Source organism: Protopterus annectens, chromosome 4.part0 (assembly GCF_019279795.1).
Source record: "Protopterus annectens isolate FY-2018-M chromosome 4.part0, PAN1.0, whole genome shotgun sequence".
Classification (NCBI taxonomy): Eukaryota; Metazoa; Chordata; order Ceratodontiformes; family Protopteridae; genus Protopterus; species Protopterus annectens.
The window spans coordinates 1618575763-1618594784 of NC_056733.1; the positions used below are offsets into that span (position 1 = coordinate 1618575763).

Here is a 19022-nt window from a genome sequence, read left to right on the forward strand (position 1 = left end):
ATATCCTTTTCACTGCTGTCAGGTAATTTTTAGCCATATGTTGGTAATGTAGTGAGTGTTATATTAGAACAATGTTACTCATACTTTAGGTATGTTTTTAGTTAGTTCAATGTTACTATAGACATTTAGAAATATGCCTGTTTTGCTGACAATGCCATTTGCTAGTTAAGTAGTTAAGGTATGTGGTTTATTTTATCTTGTATTGTTAGTATTTATTACTTTTTATTTCAGACTGGACCAGCTTAATTTTAGGGTATTGATTGAAATGGGTAGTTTTGCTATTGGAATCTGTCTGTATTTTGTATGTGCAGTCTGTGAAGCTTAACTTTCTCTGCTAGTATGAGTGAAGCAAAGTTTTCTTCAGTGGTGACTCGAGCAGAGATGTGATAAATGTATAGTCAGAGACAATCCAGGTGTGAAAATGTGTAGTTTTAACTTATAAAATTTGATTCTTGTAGTTGTTCAGCCCCGACGAGTGCTGACAACAATAAAAAAGACTATGGATGTTTTCATGCATGGAATCAGTGCTGAAATATAACTATATTTACATAAAAAAAAGAAAAAGGATTAGCTTGTCCTACAAATAATGTAATTCATGATTACCAATGCCCATAGCTCTCAAATTGTCATCAAATAAAGACAGATGCATATTACTTTAACTGAAATTATATTCGGTTTGTGGTATTGTTGCAGAGTTGATGTCAATTTAATACATGCACTACAAATCCATGCCAAAGTATTGAAAATATGTTGTGAAGTGCAAGACCAGCAAAAGTGCAAAGTCAAGTTTACAATTTCTTTTATGAAAATATGTAGCCTAAACAAGAAAATGCGGCACACCAAATAACCATTGACTACTACTGCAACAAGATGCATTTGAGGGAGCTTGTGCAATGGGTTTCAAAAAGGAACGGCCGCATCTCTGTATGTGATGCACTCATAGGCCCACCTCCCATTGCAATAGCAGCTTTGGTGTGATTCTGGGTTTCCAGAGGAATTCTTGCACTGAACATATGTTTGGGTACACACACCTCATCAATTGTCTCAAAATAAATGTGTACAGGCAAAGCCTTGTCATTTGTCACCCTCATGATGTCAGTTCTACCAGGTTATCCATCTACTAGTTGAACCCAGGTCCACTAGTCCATAGTCAGGACACTATATCTACATGGCAATCCATCTATCCTCAACCCTTTTTTCCCATTTTGCACATGGGGTCTGGGTGGGCAGCCACGGTGGTGCAGCGGTTAGCATTGCCGCCTCACAGCAAGAGGTTCTCCAGTTCGATCCTCATCTGGGGTGCCTTCTGTGCGGAGTTTGCATGTCCTCCCTGTGGTCACATGTGTTTCCTCCGTGTGCTCCAGTTTCCTCCCACATCCCAAAGACACGCTGTAGGTGGATTGGGCACTCTAAATTGGCCCTAGGTGTGAGTGCATGCATGTGTGTGCCTTCTGTGGAAGGTTGGGTGTCGGGCTGGCACCTCAACACCATAAAGCTCCACTGCTAATCATGAGCAGACAGGTGATCCGCTGTGGCAACCCCTAACCAGGAAAAGCCAAAAGAAGAAGAAGAAGCACATGGGGTCTGGGTATCAGTTTCAACAGTGTAACTTGAAAATCAAGTCTAAATGTTGATGATTTTATTTGTAGGATGATTTTCATTACTAAGATAAATCCTGTGCTAGTTTGTAGTATGAATTTTCTGAATACTAAAACATAGAAAATATTATTTTTTTTTTTGCAAGAGGCTTTACTCTCTGCAGTTCCTTCTCAATCTGGAGGCTGTGTTTTCAACACCCTGCCTAATAAATACCTTAACTCCAGGTTGTTCTACCTCACAACAATTCCAAAAGATGTTTTTCATGACAATTCAGTGCTTTAATATTTTTTCTGTTATTTTTTTTTCTTTTGATAACAAATTTCACTTTTTGAAAATTTTGCATTCAATTTATCTATACTTTTCAACTAAAAGACATTCAGCTTACTGACAGTCAAGAATGAAAGTAGATGGGGGCGTGGCCAAGGATGAACACAGGATAGCAGCAGATTTCTTCAGCTCCACCAATTTCATTACATTGACAGGAATTAATTACTTAAAAAATTAATTCTTGAAGTAATTTTCTTTCTAAATATGTTTGTTTTATATAGTTCTTGAACTATATCTAAAAAAGAAAGGAAATCTTAATAATATTCCTGTCAGAAATTACTTTGGAAATTTTCCTGTCAGTTTATCAGTCTGAAATGAGTTCCAGTAAGACAAATTCTCAAGACTCCAGCATCAAGAAAGAACTTCAGTCTCTGATAATTATAGTCCAGCAACTTACTGCTAAGATGGATAAAATGGATACTAAAATAGACACTTTCATAGAAAAAACTACAAAACAAATAGACTTGTTACATATGGACCTGCAACAACAGAAGATCCAGATGACAGGCATAGAAGAAGCTGTGAATGACATGGAAAATAAAATACAAGAACAGGAAATCAACATTGAGTTTCTGCTGAAACAAAATACACATTTACAAACAAAGCTGGATGACCTGGAAAATAGATCTAGGCACAATAACATTAGGATTTTTGGACTGCCAGAAAATATTGAAGGTAACAATATTACTTCTTTTTTAACAACATGGCTCCCTAAAACTTTAGATTTACCAGAAGCATTCTCTTTTGGTATCGAAGAGCACATAGATCTATAGCTAATACTAACTCTAACAAAAACTATCCTAGATCAGTTATAGTTAGATTTCTATCATCTTTTGATAAAGAGATGGTTCTTAAATCTGCTTGGGCTAAAGCTCCTGTTAAGTTTAATGAGACAACTGTGCGTTTTGACAATGACTATTCTTCCATGGTAATTGCTAAAAGAAAAGTTTTCTGCCACTAATAAGGGAGCTTAAAAAAGCACAGTTTAAAACATACATTCTGTTTCCTGCCAAGCTTAAAATCTTCCTTCCTGATGGTCCTAAGGTCTTCGATGATTTAGACTCTGCTTTACTGTTTGTCAAAGAAAAAGGATTTTGGATAAAATAGAAGAAATGGAATGGGCTAGTTCTTCATTAAAGAGATTGGCAACTGAAGCTTCCTGGAAGACTTCAGAGAAGAAGAAGAGACTAAAAACAAATGATTTGTTATATGTTTTTTTCTCTCTCATCATTTTAGTTCATTATTAATCTTTTGAATATAGTTCCTGCATTTCCAGAAAGCCACAAATATTTTGGAAAAGATTTAATCAAAGTTATTCTCTATGTGCAAAGAAATGTTTTGTTTCATAACCAGTCAAAATGCCTGAGGATTTAATGGCAGGCTGTGACTCGATTTGTTTTTCTTTCTGAAAAAAGTAAGGTTAGTAATTTGATACATTTTTTATCTTTACCTTTTTTTTCCTTCTTCTTTTATTATTTTCTTTGTTTAAACAATGACATTCTATTTAGATTATGTAGTGGGTAAAGGGTGGGGAGGGCAGGGAGAGAACAGTAATGAAAATATCATTAATAGAATAATAACATATTTATTTCTTGTAAAAGTTTATAAGTTCTTCAAATGCTATTTCTAATTATACTTTCTTGATTATACTGCTTATGCTTGTTTGTAAATAATCTGTCATGCTTTAACTAATAATAATCAGAACTAAATAAGAGTAAATAATATGTTTTATTTTTAACTCTATTAATATAAACAGTAAGTAACATTCCATTGTATATACTTCTTACAGCTTTCTCTTACATTTTTTATTTCTGCCTCACTCCCTTTTATTTTCTACTCTCTTTTCTTTTCTTTATTAATATATAGAAATGCTTTAGACTGTGTGGGCACAGTGAATAATAGGATTTGTATGAAAATTGAGTTGGGAGAAGAATGCTGAGTTTTATTGCTTGTTGGTAATTTTGAGTTTAATTTCACTTGCATAGAGGCTGTGATGATCTGTGGAATACATTGTGGAGGTTCTGTCATGTTTAGATGCATTTACACTGCTAAATGAATGTTTGTCACTAGTTTTTAATAAGTTTCCGCCAAAATGTTAAGAGAGACAATCTGGGATGTGGGCTGTCTTATGCACAATGTCCTTGAGTTACCTCAGAATCTTCAAATCACAGAATTCTCACAGAGAAACTGAAAACAGTTAGTATAAACATTGACAAGGTTATCACACTGACACACCACAGATTCAGGAAAAATACTCTGTTCATAAAATATGTCAGTTATAATGAGTTTAAATGATGTAGTTTCTTGTAGTAAGTAAATGTCTTATTTTAGAAGGCATAAAAATGAAACATTTATTTAAATGTTTTGAAAATCTACTTAACAGCAGCATAATAATCTGTGTTAAAAATTTGTGTTCCAAACATATACTTTACTATAACTCATTTAATTCATCTGATTGACAAACATAAATAATCTTATAACTCTATTCTGGAAGAAATGTCATGTGATATATTTTAAAGCAGTAGGTTAGCATGATTGTAAAATCTGGTTACCAATATGTGTTTGCTGTGCATTATTTTGTATAAAGCAGACAGATTTATTCTAGGGACAGCAAGTAGGATAGTGCTCTACTAACACACAACTCAGTGAGATCAGATATATATATATATATATATATATATATATATATATATATATATATGTGTGTGTGTGTGTGTGTGTGTGTGTGTGTGTGTGTGTGTGTGTATGTATGTATGTGTGTGTGTGTGTGTGAGTGTGATGGCATTTTTTTCCTGAGAATCTGCATAACTATCCAATATGATTTATAATAATTTCTATGAATACAATATTTTACTCTATTGACAAAATGAATGTTTGCCACAAGTTTTAATAAGTTTCCCGCCAAAATGTTAAGGGAGACAATCTGGGATGTGGGCTGTCTCATGCATAGTGTCCATGAGTTTCCTCAGAAGCTTCACTCACAGAATTTTCACAGAGAAACTGAAAGCAGTTAGTATAAACATTGACAAGGTTATCACACTGACACACCACAGATTCAGGAAAAATACTCTATTCATAAAATATGTCAGTTATGATGAGTTTAGATGATGTAGTTTCTTGTAGCAAGTAAATATCTTATTTTAGAAGGCATAGAAAATGAAACATTTATTTAAATGTTTTTGAAAATCTACTTAACAGTAGCATAATAATCTGTGTTAAAAACTTGTGTCCCAAACATATACTTTACTATAACTCATTTAATTCATCTGATTGGCAAGCATAAATAATCTTATAACTCTATTCTGGAAGAAATGTCATGTGATATATTTTAAAGCAGTAGGTTAGCATGATTGTAAAATCTGGTTACTAATATGTGTTTGCTGTGCATTATTTTGTATAAAGCAGACAGATTTATTCTAGGGACAGCAAGTAGGATAGTGCTCTACTAACACACAACTCAGTGAGATCAGATATATATATATATGTGTGTGTGTGTGTGTGTGTGTGTGTGTGTGTGTGTGTGTGTGTGTGTGTGTGTGTGTGTGTATCTATGTATATATGTGTATGTGTATATGTATGTGTGTGTGTTGTGTGTGTGTTTGTGTGTGTGGGTGTGTGTGTGTGTGTGTATATGTGTGTGTGTGTATATGTATGTGTGTGTGTCTGTTTTTTTTTTTTTAGGTAATAACGCAGGTGTTTCTGAGAATCTGCATAACTATGCAATATGATTTATAATAATTTTTATGAATACAATATTTTACTCTATTGACAATAATGAGTTTAAGTAAATGCTCATATACAAACAATTCAAGATTTTTTTGGAAGCTGTTGATAGAATTCACATGACAGAAAATAGATGCATCTTAATGCATGTAATGTCTGAATCATATTAGCCAAAGTTTTTGATTTAAATGAATGTTAGAACATAATTTTCTCTCCTCTTGATTTCTAACATTAAGATTATTTGAATGCTATTAGAATTCAAGTGTTATATATTACATAGATCTATATAATAGTATGAACAGTTTTAAAAAAAAAAAAAAAAAAGTTTATTTTAGTTTATATGATGCTGTTTTACCAAATGTGTAGTTTTGTCTTGATAGATAATTGAATTGAAAACTGTTAACCTCAGTTAAATATAACTAGTATTAAATTGATAAGGTGGTAGCTGAGGTACTGCTGCTTAGGGTAGGGGTTAACTTGAGTAGTAAATACTGCTCTAAGTTGGAGTTTTCAACTCCAGGCGGGATGCAAGGTTTAATCCTTACATTATTTTCACTTGTTCATTGTTATATGTATATAGTTTTGACATCCACAATATATTTTGTACACTCATTGTCACTACAAACAAAATTGAATCCTATACAAAATCCCATAAGAGATTTAATAAATACAGCTATATTTAAAGGTACACCTAAAAGAGGAGATGTAACATTATTTATCTTGTTATTTGTTATTTCGATCATAAGATTCTTGAGTTTTAAAATGCCAAATGACATCTTTAAAAGGAATTTCTTTAAACATTAATGGATTGAATAATCCGTGTAAAAGGGCAAGCCTAATAAGATACATTAATCTACACAAGGCCAATCTAGTCTTCCTGCAAGAAACCCATCTCTTGAAAAAGATATTGATAAACTAGCCACTAATAAGTATGCAGTATTGGTTAGTTCAGAGCACACTCAGAAAAAAGAGGAGTGGCTATTTTATGGAATAAAAGTATGCCCATTCCTAAAACCATTAAGTCTTATCAGGATGACAAAGGAATGTTTTGTATGGTTACAATACAAATTAATGGGAAGACTTACACTTTAATCAATGTATACTGGATACCTGGAATTGGTATTAATACAGTGAAACATCATATTGATAAGATCATATCATTCTCTATAGGGGATATTATTTTAGCTGGTGATTTTAATTGTATACTACATGAAAGTGATACTACCACTATAAAGAAAAGAAGAATTACATCTAATGCAAAACATTTAAATGATTTTGCTAATTCTTATCATTTGAATGATATTAATAATCAGATAGAGTCAAAATCATTACCATACACCTTTTTTCTAACAGATACAAAACTTATTCAAAAATAGATAGGGTCTTTATTTCTAACCAGATGGTAACAGATTTAATTAATTCCAAAATCATTTCATGTCCTATATCTGATCATAACTCAATTGTTTTTGAATTCATGATAAAAAATACTCATAATGTTCAGATCAAAAGGATACTAGCATACTTAACTCAGCTAAAAGACTATAAAGAATATATACTTTCAGAAGTACAACATTTTCTAGACATAAATAATACTCCTGAAGTCTCCATTGTCTATGTTTGGGATGCCTTAAAATCATATCTATATGGACAAAGTATCAGATGGTATAATAACAAAAGGAAATCTTGGGATAAGGAATTGTTAGACATTCAAAGTAAACTAGACTCTTATAAACATAATAATAAAGAAAATATTATGGACAAGAAAGTTATTGAAGAAATAAACAAACTAAATGAGAAATACAAAGAAATTTTAACTCATAAAGTTAAAATAACTTTAGAGAAATACAAGTTTTGTCTTATTCAATAAGCCCCAAATACTTACATAGACTTAAAAATAAAACAAAAGATTGAATAAACAAAACCATATCAAAGAAATCTTTTCTCTAAGGAAAAGAAGAATGTTTCTAGTATACCAGAAATACTGGATGAATTTAGAAATCACTTTCACAAGATTAACCATAACAACATTAACATGGAACCTAAAGATAAAATAAAGGAGTTTATAACCACAAACATGAATAAAAAGCTTAATAAACAACAGATTAAACTATTGGACAAGAGTATTTCATATACAGAAGTTATTACACAAATAAATAAGCTTAAATCAAACAAAGCACCGGGTAATGATGGTATTATACCAGAGATATATAAAATCCTTTCTAAAACTACATATTCATTAATACATAAGGTTTTATTCTGGCCCAAACTGAGTTAATAACCCCCCCCCATCTTGGCAATATACATTTATTTCACCAATTTTAAAACCTAATAAAGATCCAACTAGATGTTCTTCATATCAACCCATCTCATTACTTAATGTTGATTATAAAATGTTTATGAGTATTTTTGCTGATAGATTGAAGACAATTATCGCCGGCATGATAGACATAGAACAGACGGGCTTCATTGTAAATAGAAATACTTTTGATAATATAAGAGGAACTTTAACATTAATTGATTTTGCAAATAGGAAAAAGAAAGATTTAACACTTATTAGTCTTGATATAGGTTCAGCATTTGATTCAGTAAGTTGGGACTATCTGTTTACCTTACTGAAGTGCACAAATTTCTCTGATGCATTTGTAAATTTAATTGAGCATTTATACAAAGGAACGCTGGCTTATATTAAGGTAGGAACATATGTTTCACAAAAAATACCCATTCTTAAAGGTACAAAGCAAGGATGTCCACTTTCTCCACTATTATTCACTTTAGTAATGGAGCCTTGGGCTAATTTGATTAGAAACAGTACTGACATAGAGGGTTTTGAAATAGAAGAAAATACAACATCAAAAATTCAACTTTTGCAGATGATGTTCTAATTACATCAGCAGGATCTAATTCTTCTATGCAGTCTTTATTTGATAAAATGATGAATTTTAAAAGTATTTCTGGTTTAATATTCAATGAAGAAAAACTAAAATACTACCTATATACACGAAAAAATACTCTCATTAGTGATTTTACTAAATATGTACCCAACTCAGGTCAGATAACTTATTTAGGTATAATTCTATCTAAAGATATTAAATCTATTATATATAATAACTATAATACCTGTTTTCTTAATATACAAAATCTTTTTAATACCTGGAATAATATGTTTTTACTATGGAGGAGAGACTTACAATTATTAAAATGATAATATTCCCCAAGATTTTATACTTAATACAATCAATAATACTTTCACCTACAAAAATAACTATCAAGAAACTGAATACACTAATGTTAAATTTCTTATGGGCACCTAATAGACCTAGGATTGCATTAAAGAAACATACTAATAGCTGGTCTCAAGGGGTATTTCTTTTCCAGACTTTAATTTATATATTATCTCTTCTATTATAAAAGTTATTACTTTATTAATAGATCGGTCATATGTCATAAAATGGAAAGATTATTGGGAGCTAATTAGTATGCACTTCATGAAAATCTCCTTAACACATAAAAATATGATTATAAATAACTCCATGTTGTGGTTGCTAAAGGAATTTTGTACTTCACCTATTACACCTAAACATATGGTCTGTTACCCATTAAATATTATTATTAGTTATCGTAACTTTATATTCATGCACCCTAAGTATAGGGAATGGAATTTTATTGTATTCCTATAATTTATACTCAGGGTATGCTTATGTCATCTACTTCTGAAGGAGCTCATTTAGCTATAGATAATAATCTAAAGTACTGGTATCAGCTGATATCTGATAATAAAGTTAAAAATCTAGATTTCTTAAAACAAGAATTTGATCTAAGAGAAACTTGCTGGTTAGAGGTTCAGATCTTTAGACAACATCTCATTGATAGAATAGATCTAATGTCTATAACAGTTAAAGAATCTATTCCAAAACTGATTGATTACTTGATAATAAATTTACAGCATAAAGTTTCTGATAAAGGTAAACTTTCATATATACATAAAATTATCAGACAAGAAACTTTTTACAATGTAGATTCATACTGGAATTATTTCACCTCTATTAATGGGGACCCACCAACTCAACAAGATAAACAATATATATTGGAATCTGCTTATAGAACTACATCTTCCATTGTCTGAAGACTTTATACATGGAAATTTTTACATAGATCTTTTTATACACCTTTGATGATGAATAAAATTAATAATAAAGATAATCTATGTAAGAGATGTAATGTAGAAATTAATGCTGACTGGGCTCATATGTTTTATGACTGTATGAAGTTGAAAGAATACTGGAAGTCAATTAATGAATTTTTGCAGGCTCTTTTTACAGATAATTTCATTATTTCTAAGTCTCTTATATTATTCAACACACCTGTACCTCAATGTGTTAAAAGATTAAGCTTCCCTTGTTATGGTCTATCCTAGCAGTGGCTAGGAAAATAATAACTAGAAATTGGATTTCAGATACACCTCCTTCGTTCAATGAATTTAAAAATGTTATGAATATAATGTGTCATATGGAAATAAGCACAATTAGAATGAGAACAACTAGAAAAACATCACATTTTATTGTATGGGATAATTTACAAAATTTGTTAAAAAAATTCTAATTTCAATAGCACAGTATTTTAGTTTAATTAATTGATCTGATTGTAGTGGATGTCTTTGTAAATACTTTAGTTGTTTTGTTGAATATTATAATAATACCTATTTTTAATTATTTGTATAAAATTGTTATGATATTTCTCTTATATGTTAAAACAATAAACTTGTTTTAAAAAAAAAAAAGAATGAAAGTAGATCAGTTAACTGAGTCCAGTAAAATGCAGTTAAATAAAGGATTACATAAAGGTATAAAACTTCAGACAATTACAACAGATACTGCTAGGAAAATAGGATTTTGTGGTACTGTATATATTTTTTTAATATTTTTAATTGTTGTTTTTTAATGAGTAAATTATGATATACTAAACACAATCTCTTCTCAGAAGTCAGGAGTACTAGTCTGGTTAAGTGACTTGCTTCAAGTCAGTCAAAATGCAAGAGGACATTATGTAAATCAAACTTTGCTCAAAAGGTTTTCATGTGTTAATAACAGTGATTTAGTAGGATTCCTAAGAAATTTTTATACAATGCACTGTGCGACACTGCCTGAAATATGTCTTTTGTGTGGACTTTCTATTTTGAAAGTGTTTCAGAGTTTCTTTTCTGAAGATTTGCCAATCAGTCTAGACTTTAAAGTTCTTACTCTCCTGCTAATGAATTAATAACTAAGACAAATGTGTAAAGAATCTAATGAAAACAATTTTTTATTGTGTTGCAGAATTCCTGCTCTCCTGTTGGAGATACCTTTGGAAATCCAACAAACAGACTCTTCTGGGAACCAATGAAACTCAATGACATCAAGTGGAATTTTGAGAAGTTTCTGGTGGGGCCCAATGGGAAGCCAGTAATGCGCTGGCATCCTAGATATCAAGTGTCTTCCGTAACACATGATATCACATCATACTTACGATCTTTAATGGATAATCAGTCACAGAAGAGATACAGATATGACTCTGATTAAAAGCAAACACAAAGCATGGTGATGTTTGTAGGGCAGTGCTTTTAACTTGCTCTCAGCTAGCATGTCCTATGGGAAGCAGAAAAGGGCAACTTTTTTTGAACATCAGATTTTTTTCAGCTGTTGGCAATATTAAGGTGATTTTGGTTTCAACTTTTTGTCAGCTGTCCAACCATCTTATTGATTTCACAAACATTACTGCACCATTATTTCTATCCTGCTTTACTGTCCCACAGACCATTATCTCAGGTAATGGCACTAGTGATAAGTTTCACTTTCACGTTTTTGTCTTTAGAGGCAAACATACATTTGCTACTACAGATTATCCCCCAGTATTGAAAAAGTGGATGCATGCTATGCTTAACAGAATATAGAAAGCTGCATTATGAACCATTTCTTGGCAAACCATGCATGTATCATCCATGCTTAGAATAAATTATCAGACAGATTACACATTATGAACAGAAGTGAGCTGGGTGAAATTCGTACCACCTGCTTCGTCTGAGGATTATGCTTAATGAGAGCACAGCATTTCATATGTAGAACTATTTTTATTTTTGTGATAAGTTTCGTCTTTGTTTTCTGCTGCTATATTCTGTGAAACAACAGAGGTAACTGGTTGAGAACAGAAAAGTTTACATAATTATGAGGGTCAGGCCTAAAAGCAGACACTCTGTGGGGTCTGTCCTGAGTCAGTGCAGACACAGAATAGCTCTTCAGTGCATTCAGGCTGTTCTGTATGTTCTTGCATCAGGTATGTGTACTTTTCATGTTGAATTGCTTCTACCTGTTGAACCTCTGTAACCTGTGTTTAACTAGAGAGGAATAAAGCAAGTTCCTTCACAAAGCATACTAAGAGCCTGTGTCTGCTTGTGTCTGAAAAGTAATTTTCTTTAGCGAAGGGCAGGTATATGGTTGAAAGATTAGTACAAACGTGCTATAGAACTGTCACAGTCTCCATTACACACATTTAGAAGCTGTTTGGACTCTGGAGTTACTATAACAGCACATTTACTGCCAGCTACTTTCTAAAACATAAATCTACTGTCAAGTGTAATGTACTCAAAGAAGATGCACTAACTATGGATTAAGAGATAGAAAAAAAAAACAAAATCTGATATACTCATGCATTTTGCAAAATGAACAACACTGCAATGAAATAAAGTAACTGAACATACTAGAAATTGCAACAAGTTTTACAGAAAACAACAGTAAACTGTAGTTTTGCATTGCAAATCAACATAGCAAGAATATATAAGAATTACTGAAATTTCAAGGTTTCCTGAAATATTTCAAAAAGCTCTGTGCATTTGTACCGTGGATGACTGTACAGGTCAGTATGACACCTAGGTTGCGCAGGCAGTAGTAAATCTTAACAGGTAGTGCAATAATAAATTATAACTGTGCCTAGTGTGAGTACTGCTACTAAGAAACTAAAGAATTAACTGCCATATTATCTGTAGCTGAATACACTGCAGTGAGATGATGCCACATGAAACAAGCAGCATGTGCTGTCTGGATGCCTACTAACTAAAAAAATGACAGTAAGGATATAGCCTAAGCAAGTTTATCACCAAACAAGCAGCTTTCTTTTTCCACCTTATTAGCAATAAAAGATACAATCCCCATATTCAGCATCCCTTTTGAATTATAAACATACACAGCTTTCTATCTATAAAAACACACACACACACACACACACACACACACACACACACACACACACACACTTCAGATGTGTGTGTGTGTGTGTGTGTGTGTGTGTGTGTGTGTGTGTGTATATATATATATATATATATATATATATATATATATATATATATATATATGTGTGTGTGTGTGTGTGTGTATATATATGGGTCCCCTTCAGTCGAACGGAGACCATATGTTTGAACTTATAAAAGCCCGATCTGACTGAATGGCGATCTATGTACAGAGCAGAAAGGGAAGATCTCCCATTTTCACAATGTAGTGCGATCTTGGAGTTGGTATATTTAAGTAAGGGGGGTGTGGGGGTGTACAGGGGCATGGCCCTCCTGCGACAGATGTGTAATTTTGTGTTTTTTTTGTTTTCTGTGGTTTTACGCCAGTTTTCGAACTTTTACAAGTTCGAACATATGGTCTCGGCCATATGTGGTTCGAACTTGTAAAAGTTTGATCGACTGAAGTAGACCCATAGAGATAGATAATAGGTGTATAAAATTTCATCGAAATGTTATAAGAGCGAACCAGTAATCACTGAACATATAATGCTCAAAAGTGAAAATATTGACAGCTCCCCCCAAAAATCTGTTTTCCTGCTAATTTTATAAATCTGTTCTGCGATCTCACTGCAGGTGGGAAAGTGTTTCAAACTCTGCTGTACACCGATCTTGCTCAAAAAAGCTGGTATAGCTCGATCAGGTGTTCCGGTTTTGTCATTATTTAATGTAGAAAAACATCAATCAAGTCATTGTAATCCATATAAATATCTACACATACACACACATATATAAATATATGTATGTATGTACAGGTGTATAGAAATTTATGCAAACACCCAAACATCAATGTTCACAAAGTCGACCAGAAAATGTCAACACACTACTATGCATGCACTGAGCAACAATCTTGGTACATGCAAAACATAGACTCAAAAAAGCTAAAATAAAACTGTATTTTTGCAGTGGTGCAAGCCCTTCCTGTCTCCCCCACACCTGTGCTAATTCTATATACTAACTCCAAGATCGTACAATATCTGGGAGAGGGCATATTTCCCTAGCCAGAACATTGTGTAGTCTCACACACCTGTTGACCATCTGTTTAGCTGACCAAATTTTGTCAGCTAAACAGATGTTGACCAACTGCAGAGCTGACAGTAAAATATATATATATATATATATATATATATATATATATATATATATATATATATATATATACACACATATATATATATATGCTCTGAGCAGAAAATCCTTATGTTTTTAGGTGGATAACTAACTGATAACCTGACAACCTATGTGGTTAGAGTTACAGTTACCACTTTTGATAGCAAAAAAAAGTTACTAGTGGTATACAACTGGGCTCATTGTTCGCTGTCTCATATTTGGCATCTATCTCGGACATGTTGGCCAGCACTCATGGCCTGTGGTTATCTAAGTTTACAGGTGACTGTAAATTGGGTGTTATTTGTTCTTCCACTGAGTCACAGTTGCTCCAACCATGGGTTAGACTGTGTTAAGAACTGGTACAAGGGCAATGATCTCAAAATAAGTGTGCAGCAAAGGTTGGCATAAGACAGTAATTCTGAGAAATGTGGTTGTCAAAAGTTGCAAATAGAGACTCCTGAAGTCATGTCCATGGGAGGGGATGTTTTGCTGTGGGAACTGTCCTAAACAGAAAAAATCAAATGTCCAGTGTAAGTAGTCCTGTTGAGTTCTTTAGATATCTAATCACAAGTGGTAAAAAAGTGATCTAATCACAGCTGATATATTTATATTCTTCAATGCATTTTAGCAATTATAGCTCTAATAATATGGAAAGTTTATGATATTTTAATTATTGGTATGAGTTTTCTTAAAGATGTTAGTATGAACCTATGAATCTATGAATCTATGTAATACTGCTTTATCCCAGTGTGCTAGATTGTGTGACCATCTCTTTCTTCTACTCTAGTTTGACCAATGAATTGTAATATATAAATTTAGCGAGGTTTGTGTTACATGGGGGTGTGTTTTTTTTGTTTTTTGTTTTTTTTTTTGCATTATGGCGAGATAGACGAAGACTGACTAGACCAGTTGTATTCAGCCATTTGACATACATACCCACACACACACACACACACACACACACACACACACACACACACACACACACACACACACACACACAAACACACATATATATAAACTGTCATTCGGCTTTTCCTGGTTAGGGGTAGCCACAGCGGAACTCCGTGGGGAGGATATGCAGACTCCACACAGAATGTGCTCCAGCTGAGAATCAATATATATATATATATATATATATATATATGGGTCTACTCTATATGTTCGAAAAATCACATCTTCGAAATTAAACAGTAAATCCACACCTCCATGAAAGTGCACTTAAGCAAAATTGCACTTCTGCTAACACCGGTTCAATGAACCGATAAAAATCAATAAAACCTTGCACCCCCCATGTGGGGGGCTGTGTCCCCCACACACCTCCTACTTAAATATACCAACTCCGAGATCGCACTACAGTGGGGAAACATGTAAATTCCCTTTCTCCACTGTAGAGTGCTTCGGCACCCATGTTCCTTAATGGTTCGTTGAACCGTTCTTCGCGGAAGTGCACTTTTGCTTAAGTGCACTTTTGCGAAACCGAAAATCCACTGTTCGTTTTCGAACAAGTCGATTTTCGGTGTTTTTCAGTAGACCCATATATATATATATATATATATATATATATATATATATATATATATATATATATATATATATATGGGTTCCTGTGACAATGCCGCACAGCTTAAATAGTGACACAAAACACATCAACCCAAAATGGTAGATCTGCAGAGTAATGAAAATAAAAATAAGATTGAAAAACTATGCTCTGTGCAGGAGGGCAAGCCCAGCTGACCCCCCCCTCAACCCACAGCCCCTGCTAATTATATACACCAACTCCAAGACTGCACCACAGTGGTGGAAGGGAAAGATCCCATTCCCCACTCTACCTTGATCTCATGCAACTGCTAAGACAGCTGTTCAACATATGTGCATTTTGACTTTTTCAAGTTGATGTGTTGTGTCTGTGTTTAAGTTGTACAACATTATGATAGGTACCCGTGTGTGTGTGTGTGTGTGTGTGTGTGTGTGTGTGTGTGTGTGTGTGTGTGTGTGTGTGTGTGTGTGTCTGTCTGTCTGTTTGTCTATATATTTAGTTATTTATTATTTTATTTATTTCTCATTTGTAAATTGAGTTAGGCCAGCTAAGCCAGTGACCCATTTTCAGTGGAGACCCAAGAAGAAAAGCTCCAGACAGTTATTAAAAAGTTACAAAAAAGAAAAACACTTGACAGTGAAGTTTTATTCAAACATTACAATAATATGCTTTATATGAGAACATTAGAAATTTACAAAATGCCTGAAAATGAAGTTTACATAAACATTACAATAATGAGCATAACATGCAGTACAAAAGTTAGAATTTTTTTTTTGTTGTTTTTTTAATCAACAAAAAGAGGAAGAGATGCAAATGATATAAGACACTTGCAATAGGTGGGTGTTAAAAGTGTGAGAGGTAGTACGGTGGTAGGGTGGGATTTAAGTGGGATCATTGCAATGACAGGTGTTGGCATTTAGAAGAAAAGTTTTAAGTTTGGATTTAAAGATATTTACATTAGAAATGATTCAGATGTTAAGGGGGAGTTTGTTCCATGCATGGGAAATACTATATGCTTTTGTTTGATTTATAAGTGTCCAGAAGGAGCTGGTCAGAGCTGTGGAGAGTTCTGGGAGGGGTACAATGTGATATTAGTGAAGATAGAGCAGGCCAGTAAAGGGGTTTTAAGAGTAGAGTATGAGTCATTTGCAGCTGGGAGTGAATTCAAGCCACTGGAGTTGTTTAAGTGCATGGCAGTGATGTGATTTGTAGGGTTGCTTACTAGCAAATCTTGAAATCCTATAGTATGACTGACAGAGTTAGCCAAAAGGGTAGATTGTAGATGTGAAAAGATGGGGGAGGGATAAAGCAGATACAGAAGGAAGAAGGCCTGAGCTAGTCTCTGCCTAGAGTCAGGGGCTAGGTATTTTTTATGTCTGTAGAGTAGGCCAGGTTTTTGATTGGTCTTTTTGATGCAGTGCTGAATATGGGTATCAAATTTTAATTGGTCATCGATCTTAACACCAAGAAGTTTAGTATGTGGGTCAGGTTGTATGATGGTATTGTCAAGAGAAGAAATGGTGAAGGTTGTTTTGAAGTTAGACAGGGTTTTTGGAAAAAAAGAGTAGTTGCTTTGTTTTTTGGGGGATTTAGAATTGGTTGCTGGTTAGCCATTTTTCTAAAGATAGGAAGCTATGTAGAGTACTAGAGAGGAGATTAGAGAAACTGTCAGAACAGGTAATAAGGGTGGAGTCATCCACATATTGTATCAGGGAGGATGCTGTACAGGAAGTATGCAGTTGGTTTGTGAAAATATTAAAGAGTAGAGGGCCAAGAATTGAGCCTTGAGGCACCCCAGTTTGGATTGGTAAGTAAGGGAACCGGTAGCCTGCCATCTTACTGATTGATGTCTATTAGTGAGATAGCTAGTGAACCATTTAATAGTAGAGGGGGATATGTTGAGTTGTGATAGTTTATTGAGAAGGTTGAAATGTGATACGGTATCGAATGCTTTAGAAAGGTCAAGCAAGAGGCAAGAAACCAGTAAATTTTTGTCCATGGCTTCAGCAACAGTTTGAGTAAAGGACAGTAGGGCAGTAGATGTACTGTGATGGGGTCTGAAGCCATGTTGCATAGGGGTTAGGAGGTTATTATCTAGAAGTTACTTAGTAAGCTGTCTGTGAATGGATTTCTTAAGGAGTTTAGATAGCGGAGAGAGGATAGCAATAGGTCTGTAGTTGGATGGTTCATTGCTGTTGCCTCCCTTGTGTAATGGAGTGATAAATAATGATTTCCATATTTCTGGGACAGTGGATTCTTGAAAAGATCTATTGATCAGAATATAGATGGGGTAGGCTATTGAGTGAGTGGCTAGTTACAGAAAGAGGGTGGAGGATTGTCAGAAGAGGGGTAGCATGGCTTCAGCTTAAGCAGGAGAGATTTGATGTAACATGTCGGGATGGGGTAGAGAATGGAAGAGGGAGTATTGGTGAAATGTAAAGTGTGGGTGTGTGTTTATTATTCTGACCATTGTAGGTGAGTTTGTGAATAGTTTCAATGAGGTATGAATTTAGAAGAGTGGCCGTTTCCAGGGGGGTTGGTCGGGGTAGAGGTTGAGAGTAGAAGGGCTGCCTGGATGCAGGATCTTATTAATAGAGTGCCAGACTCTAGTCAGAGTGCCAGTATGGGTGTTGGGCATTGGAGTAGAATATGATATATATATATATATATATATATATATATATATATATATATATATAAGATATTACTTACTTTTCTTAAATAATGTAATTGTATAATGGCACTATGGTTTTCCATGTTGTTTTTGCATTCTTCCGCTTTGTTGATGTAGGCATGCGTATAGGACTTCCTTTCCCATGCTTACACAGTACCACAGTACATCAGTGTTTGGAAAGCAAGCAGTGGAGAAAGGAAGATCTCTGCTGACTTTTTTTTAAATACAAGGAAAATCAGGTACATTTCTTTAGTTTTGCAGAACATACCTGACTTTCCTTGCATTTTCTCTGCCTTCCATACGTATCTCTTGACCTCTTAGCTCAAGAAATGTGCAAAGCTTTAAATAAGGGGACACAGGTCCCTATTGTAAATGCTACTCTTATAAGAATGTTACTAGAACAACAGGATTTATGCTATCATGCATTGACTTCCATAGCATATACTAACAGAAGAAAGTTCAGTGAGACTACAGTGGCCATTCTTTTTTCTTTTAGTATATGATCAATTTTACAGTGGGCACACTGGTTGGGCTGACCAATTAGCATGCATGTGTTTAAATACTAATGAGCTACCATTGTATAATTACAGTCAAAACATAGTAACTCAGATAACCAAAAACCTGACTAAACAACAGTGTTAAATCCCTTTACCAAAATATGTGTGAGCAGTACAAATTATATTGGTGTGTGTATGTGTGCATGATATAAATACACACATATACATATAAATGTATGT

The 19022-nt window shown here is 33.7% G+C and overlaps 1 protein-coding gene across 1 annotated transcript in view; it reads left to right on the top strand.

Moving 5' to 3' along the window:
- GPX3 (glutathione peroxidase 3) overlaps nt 1–12051 on the top strand; it is a 217798-nt gene extending 205747 nt beyond the window's left edge. The window contains exon 5 of the mRNA XM_044069402.1: nt 10962–12051. Within this exon, the coding sequence (XP_043925337.1) occupies nt 10962–11204 (243 nt within the window). The 3' untranslated portion in view covers nt 11205–12051. The remainder of the gene's footprint in view (nt 1–10961) is intronic.
- Nucleotides 12052–19022: the final 6971 nt, after the last annotated feature.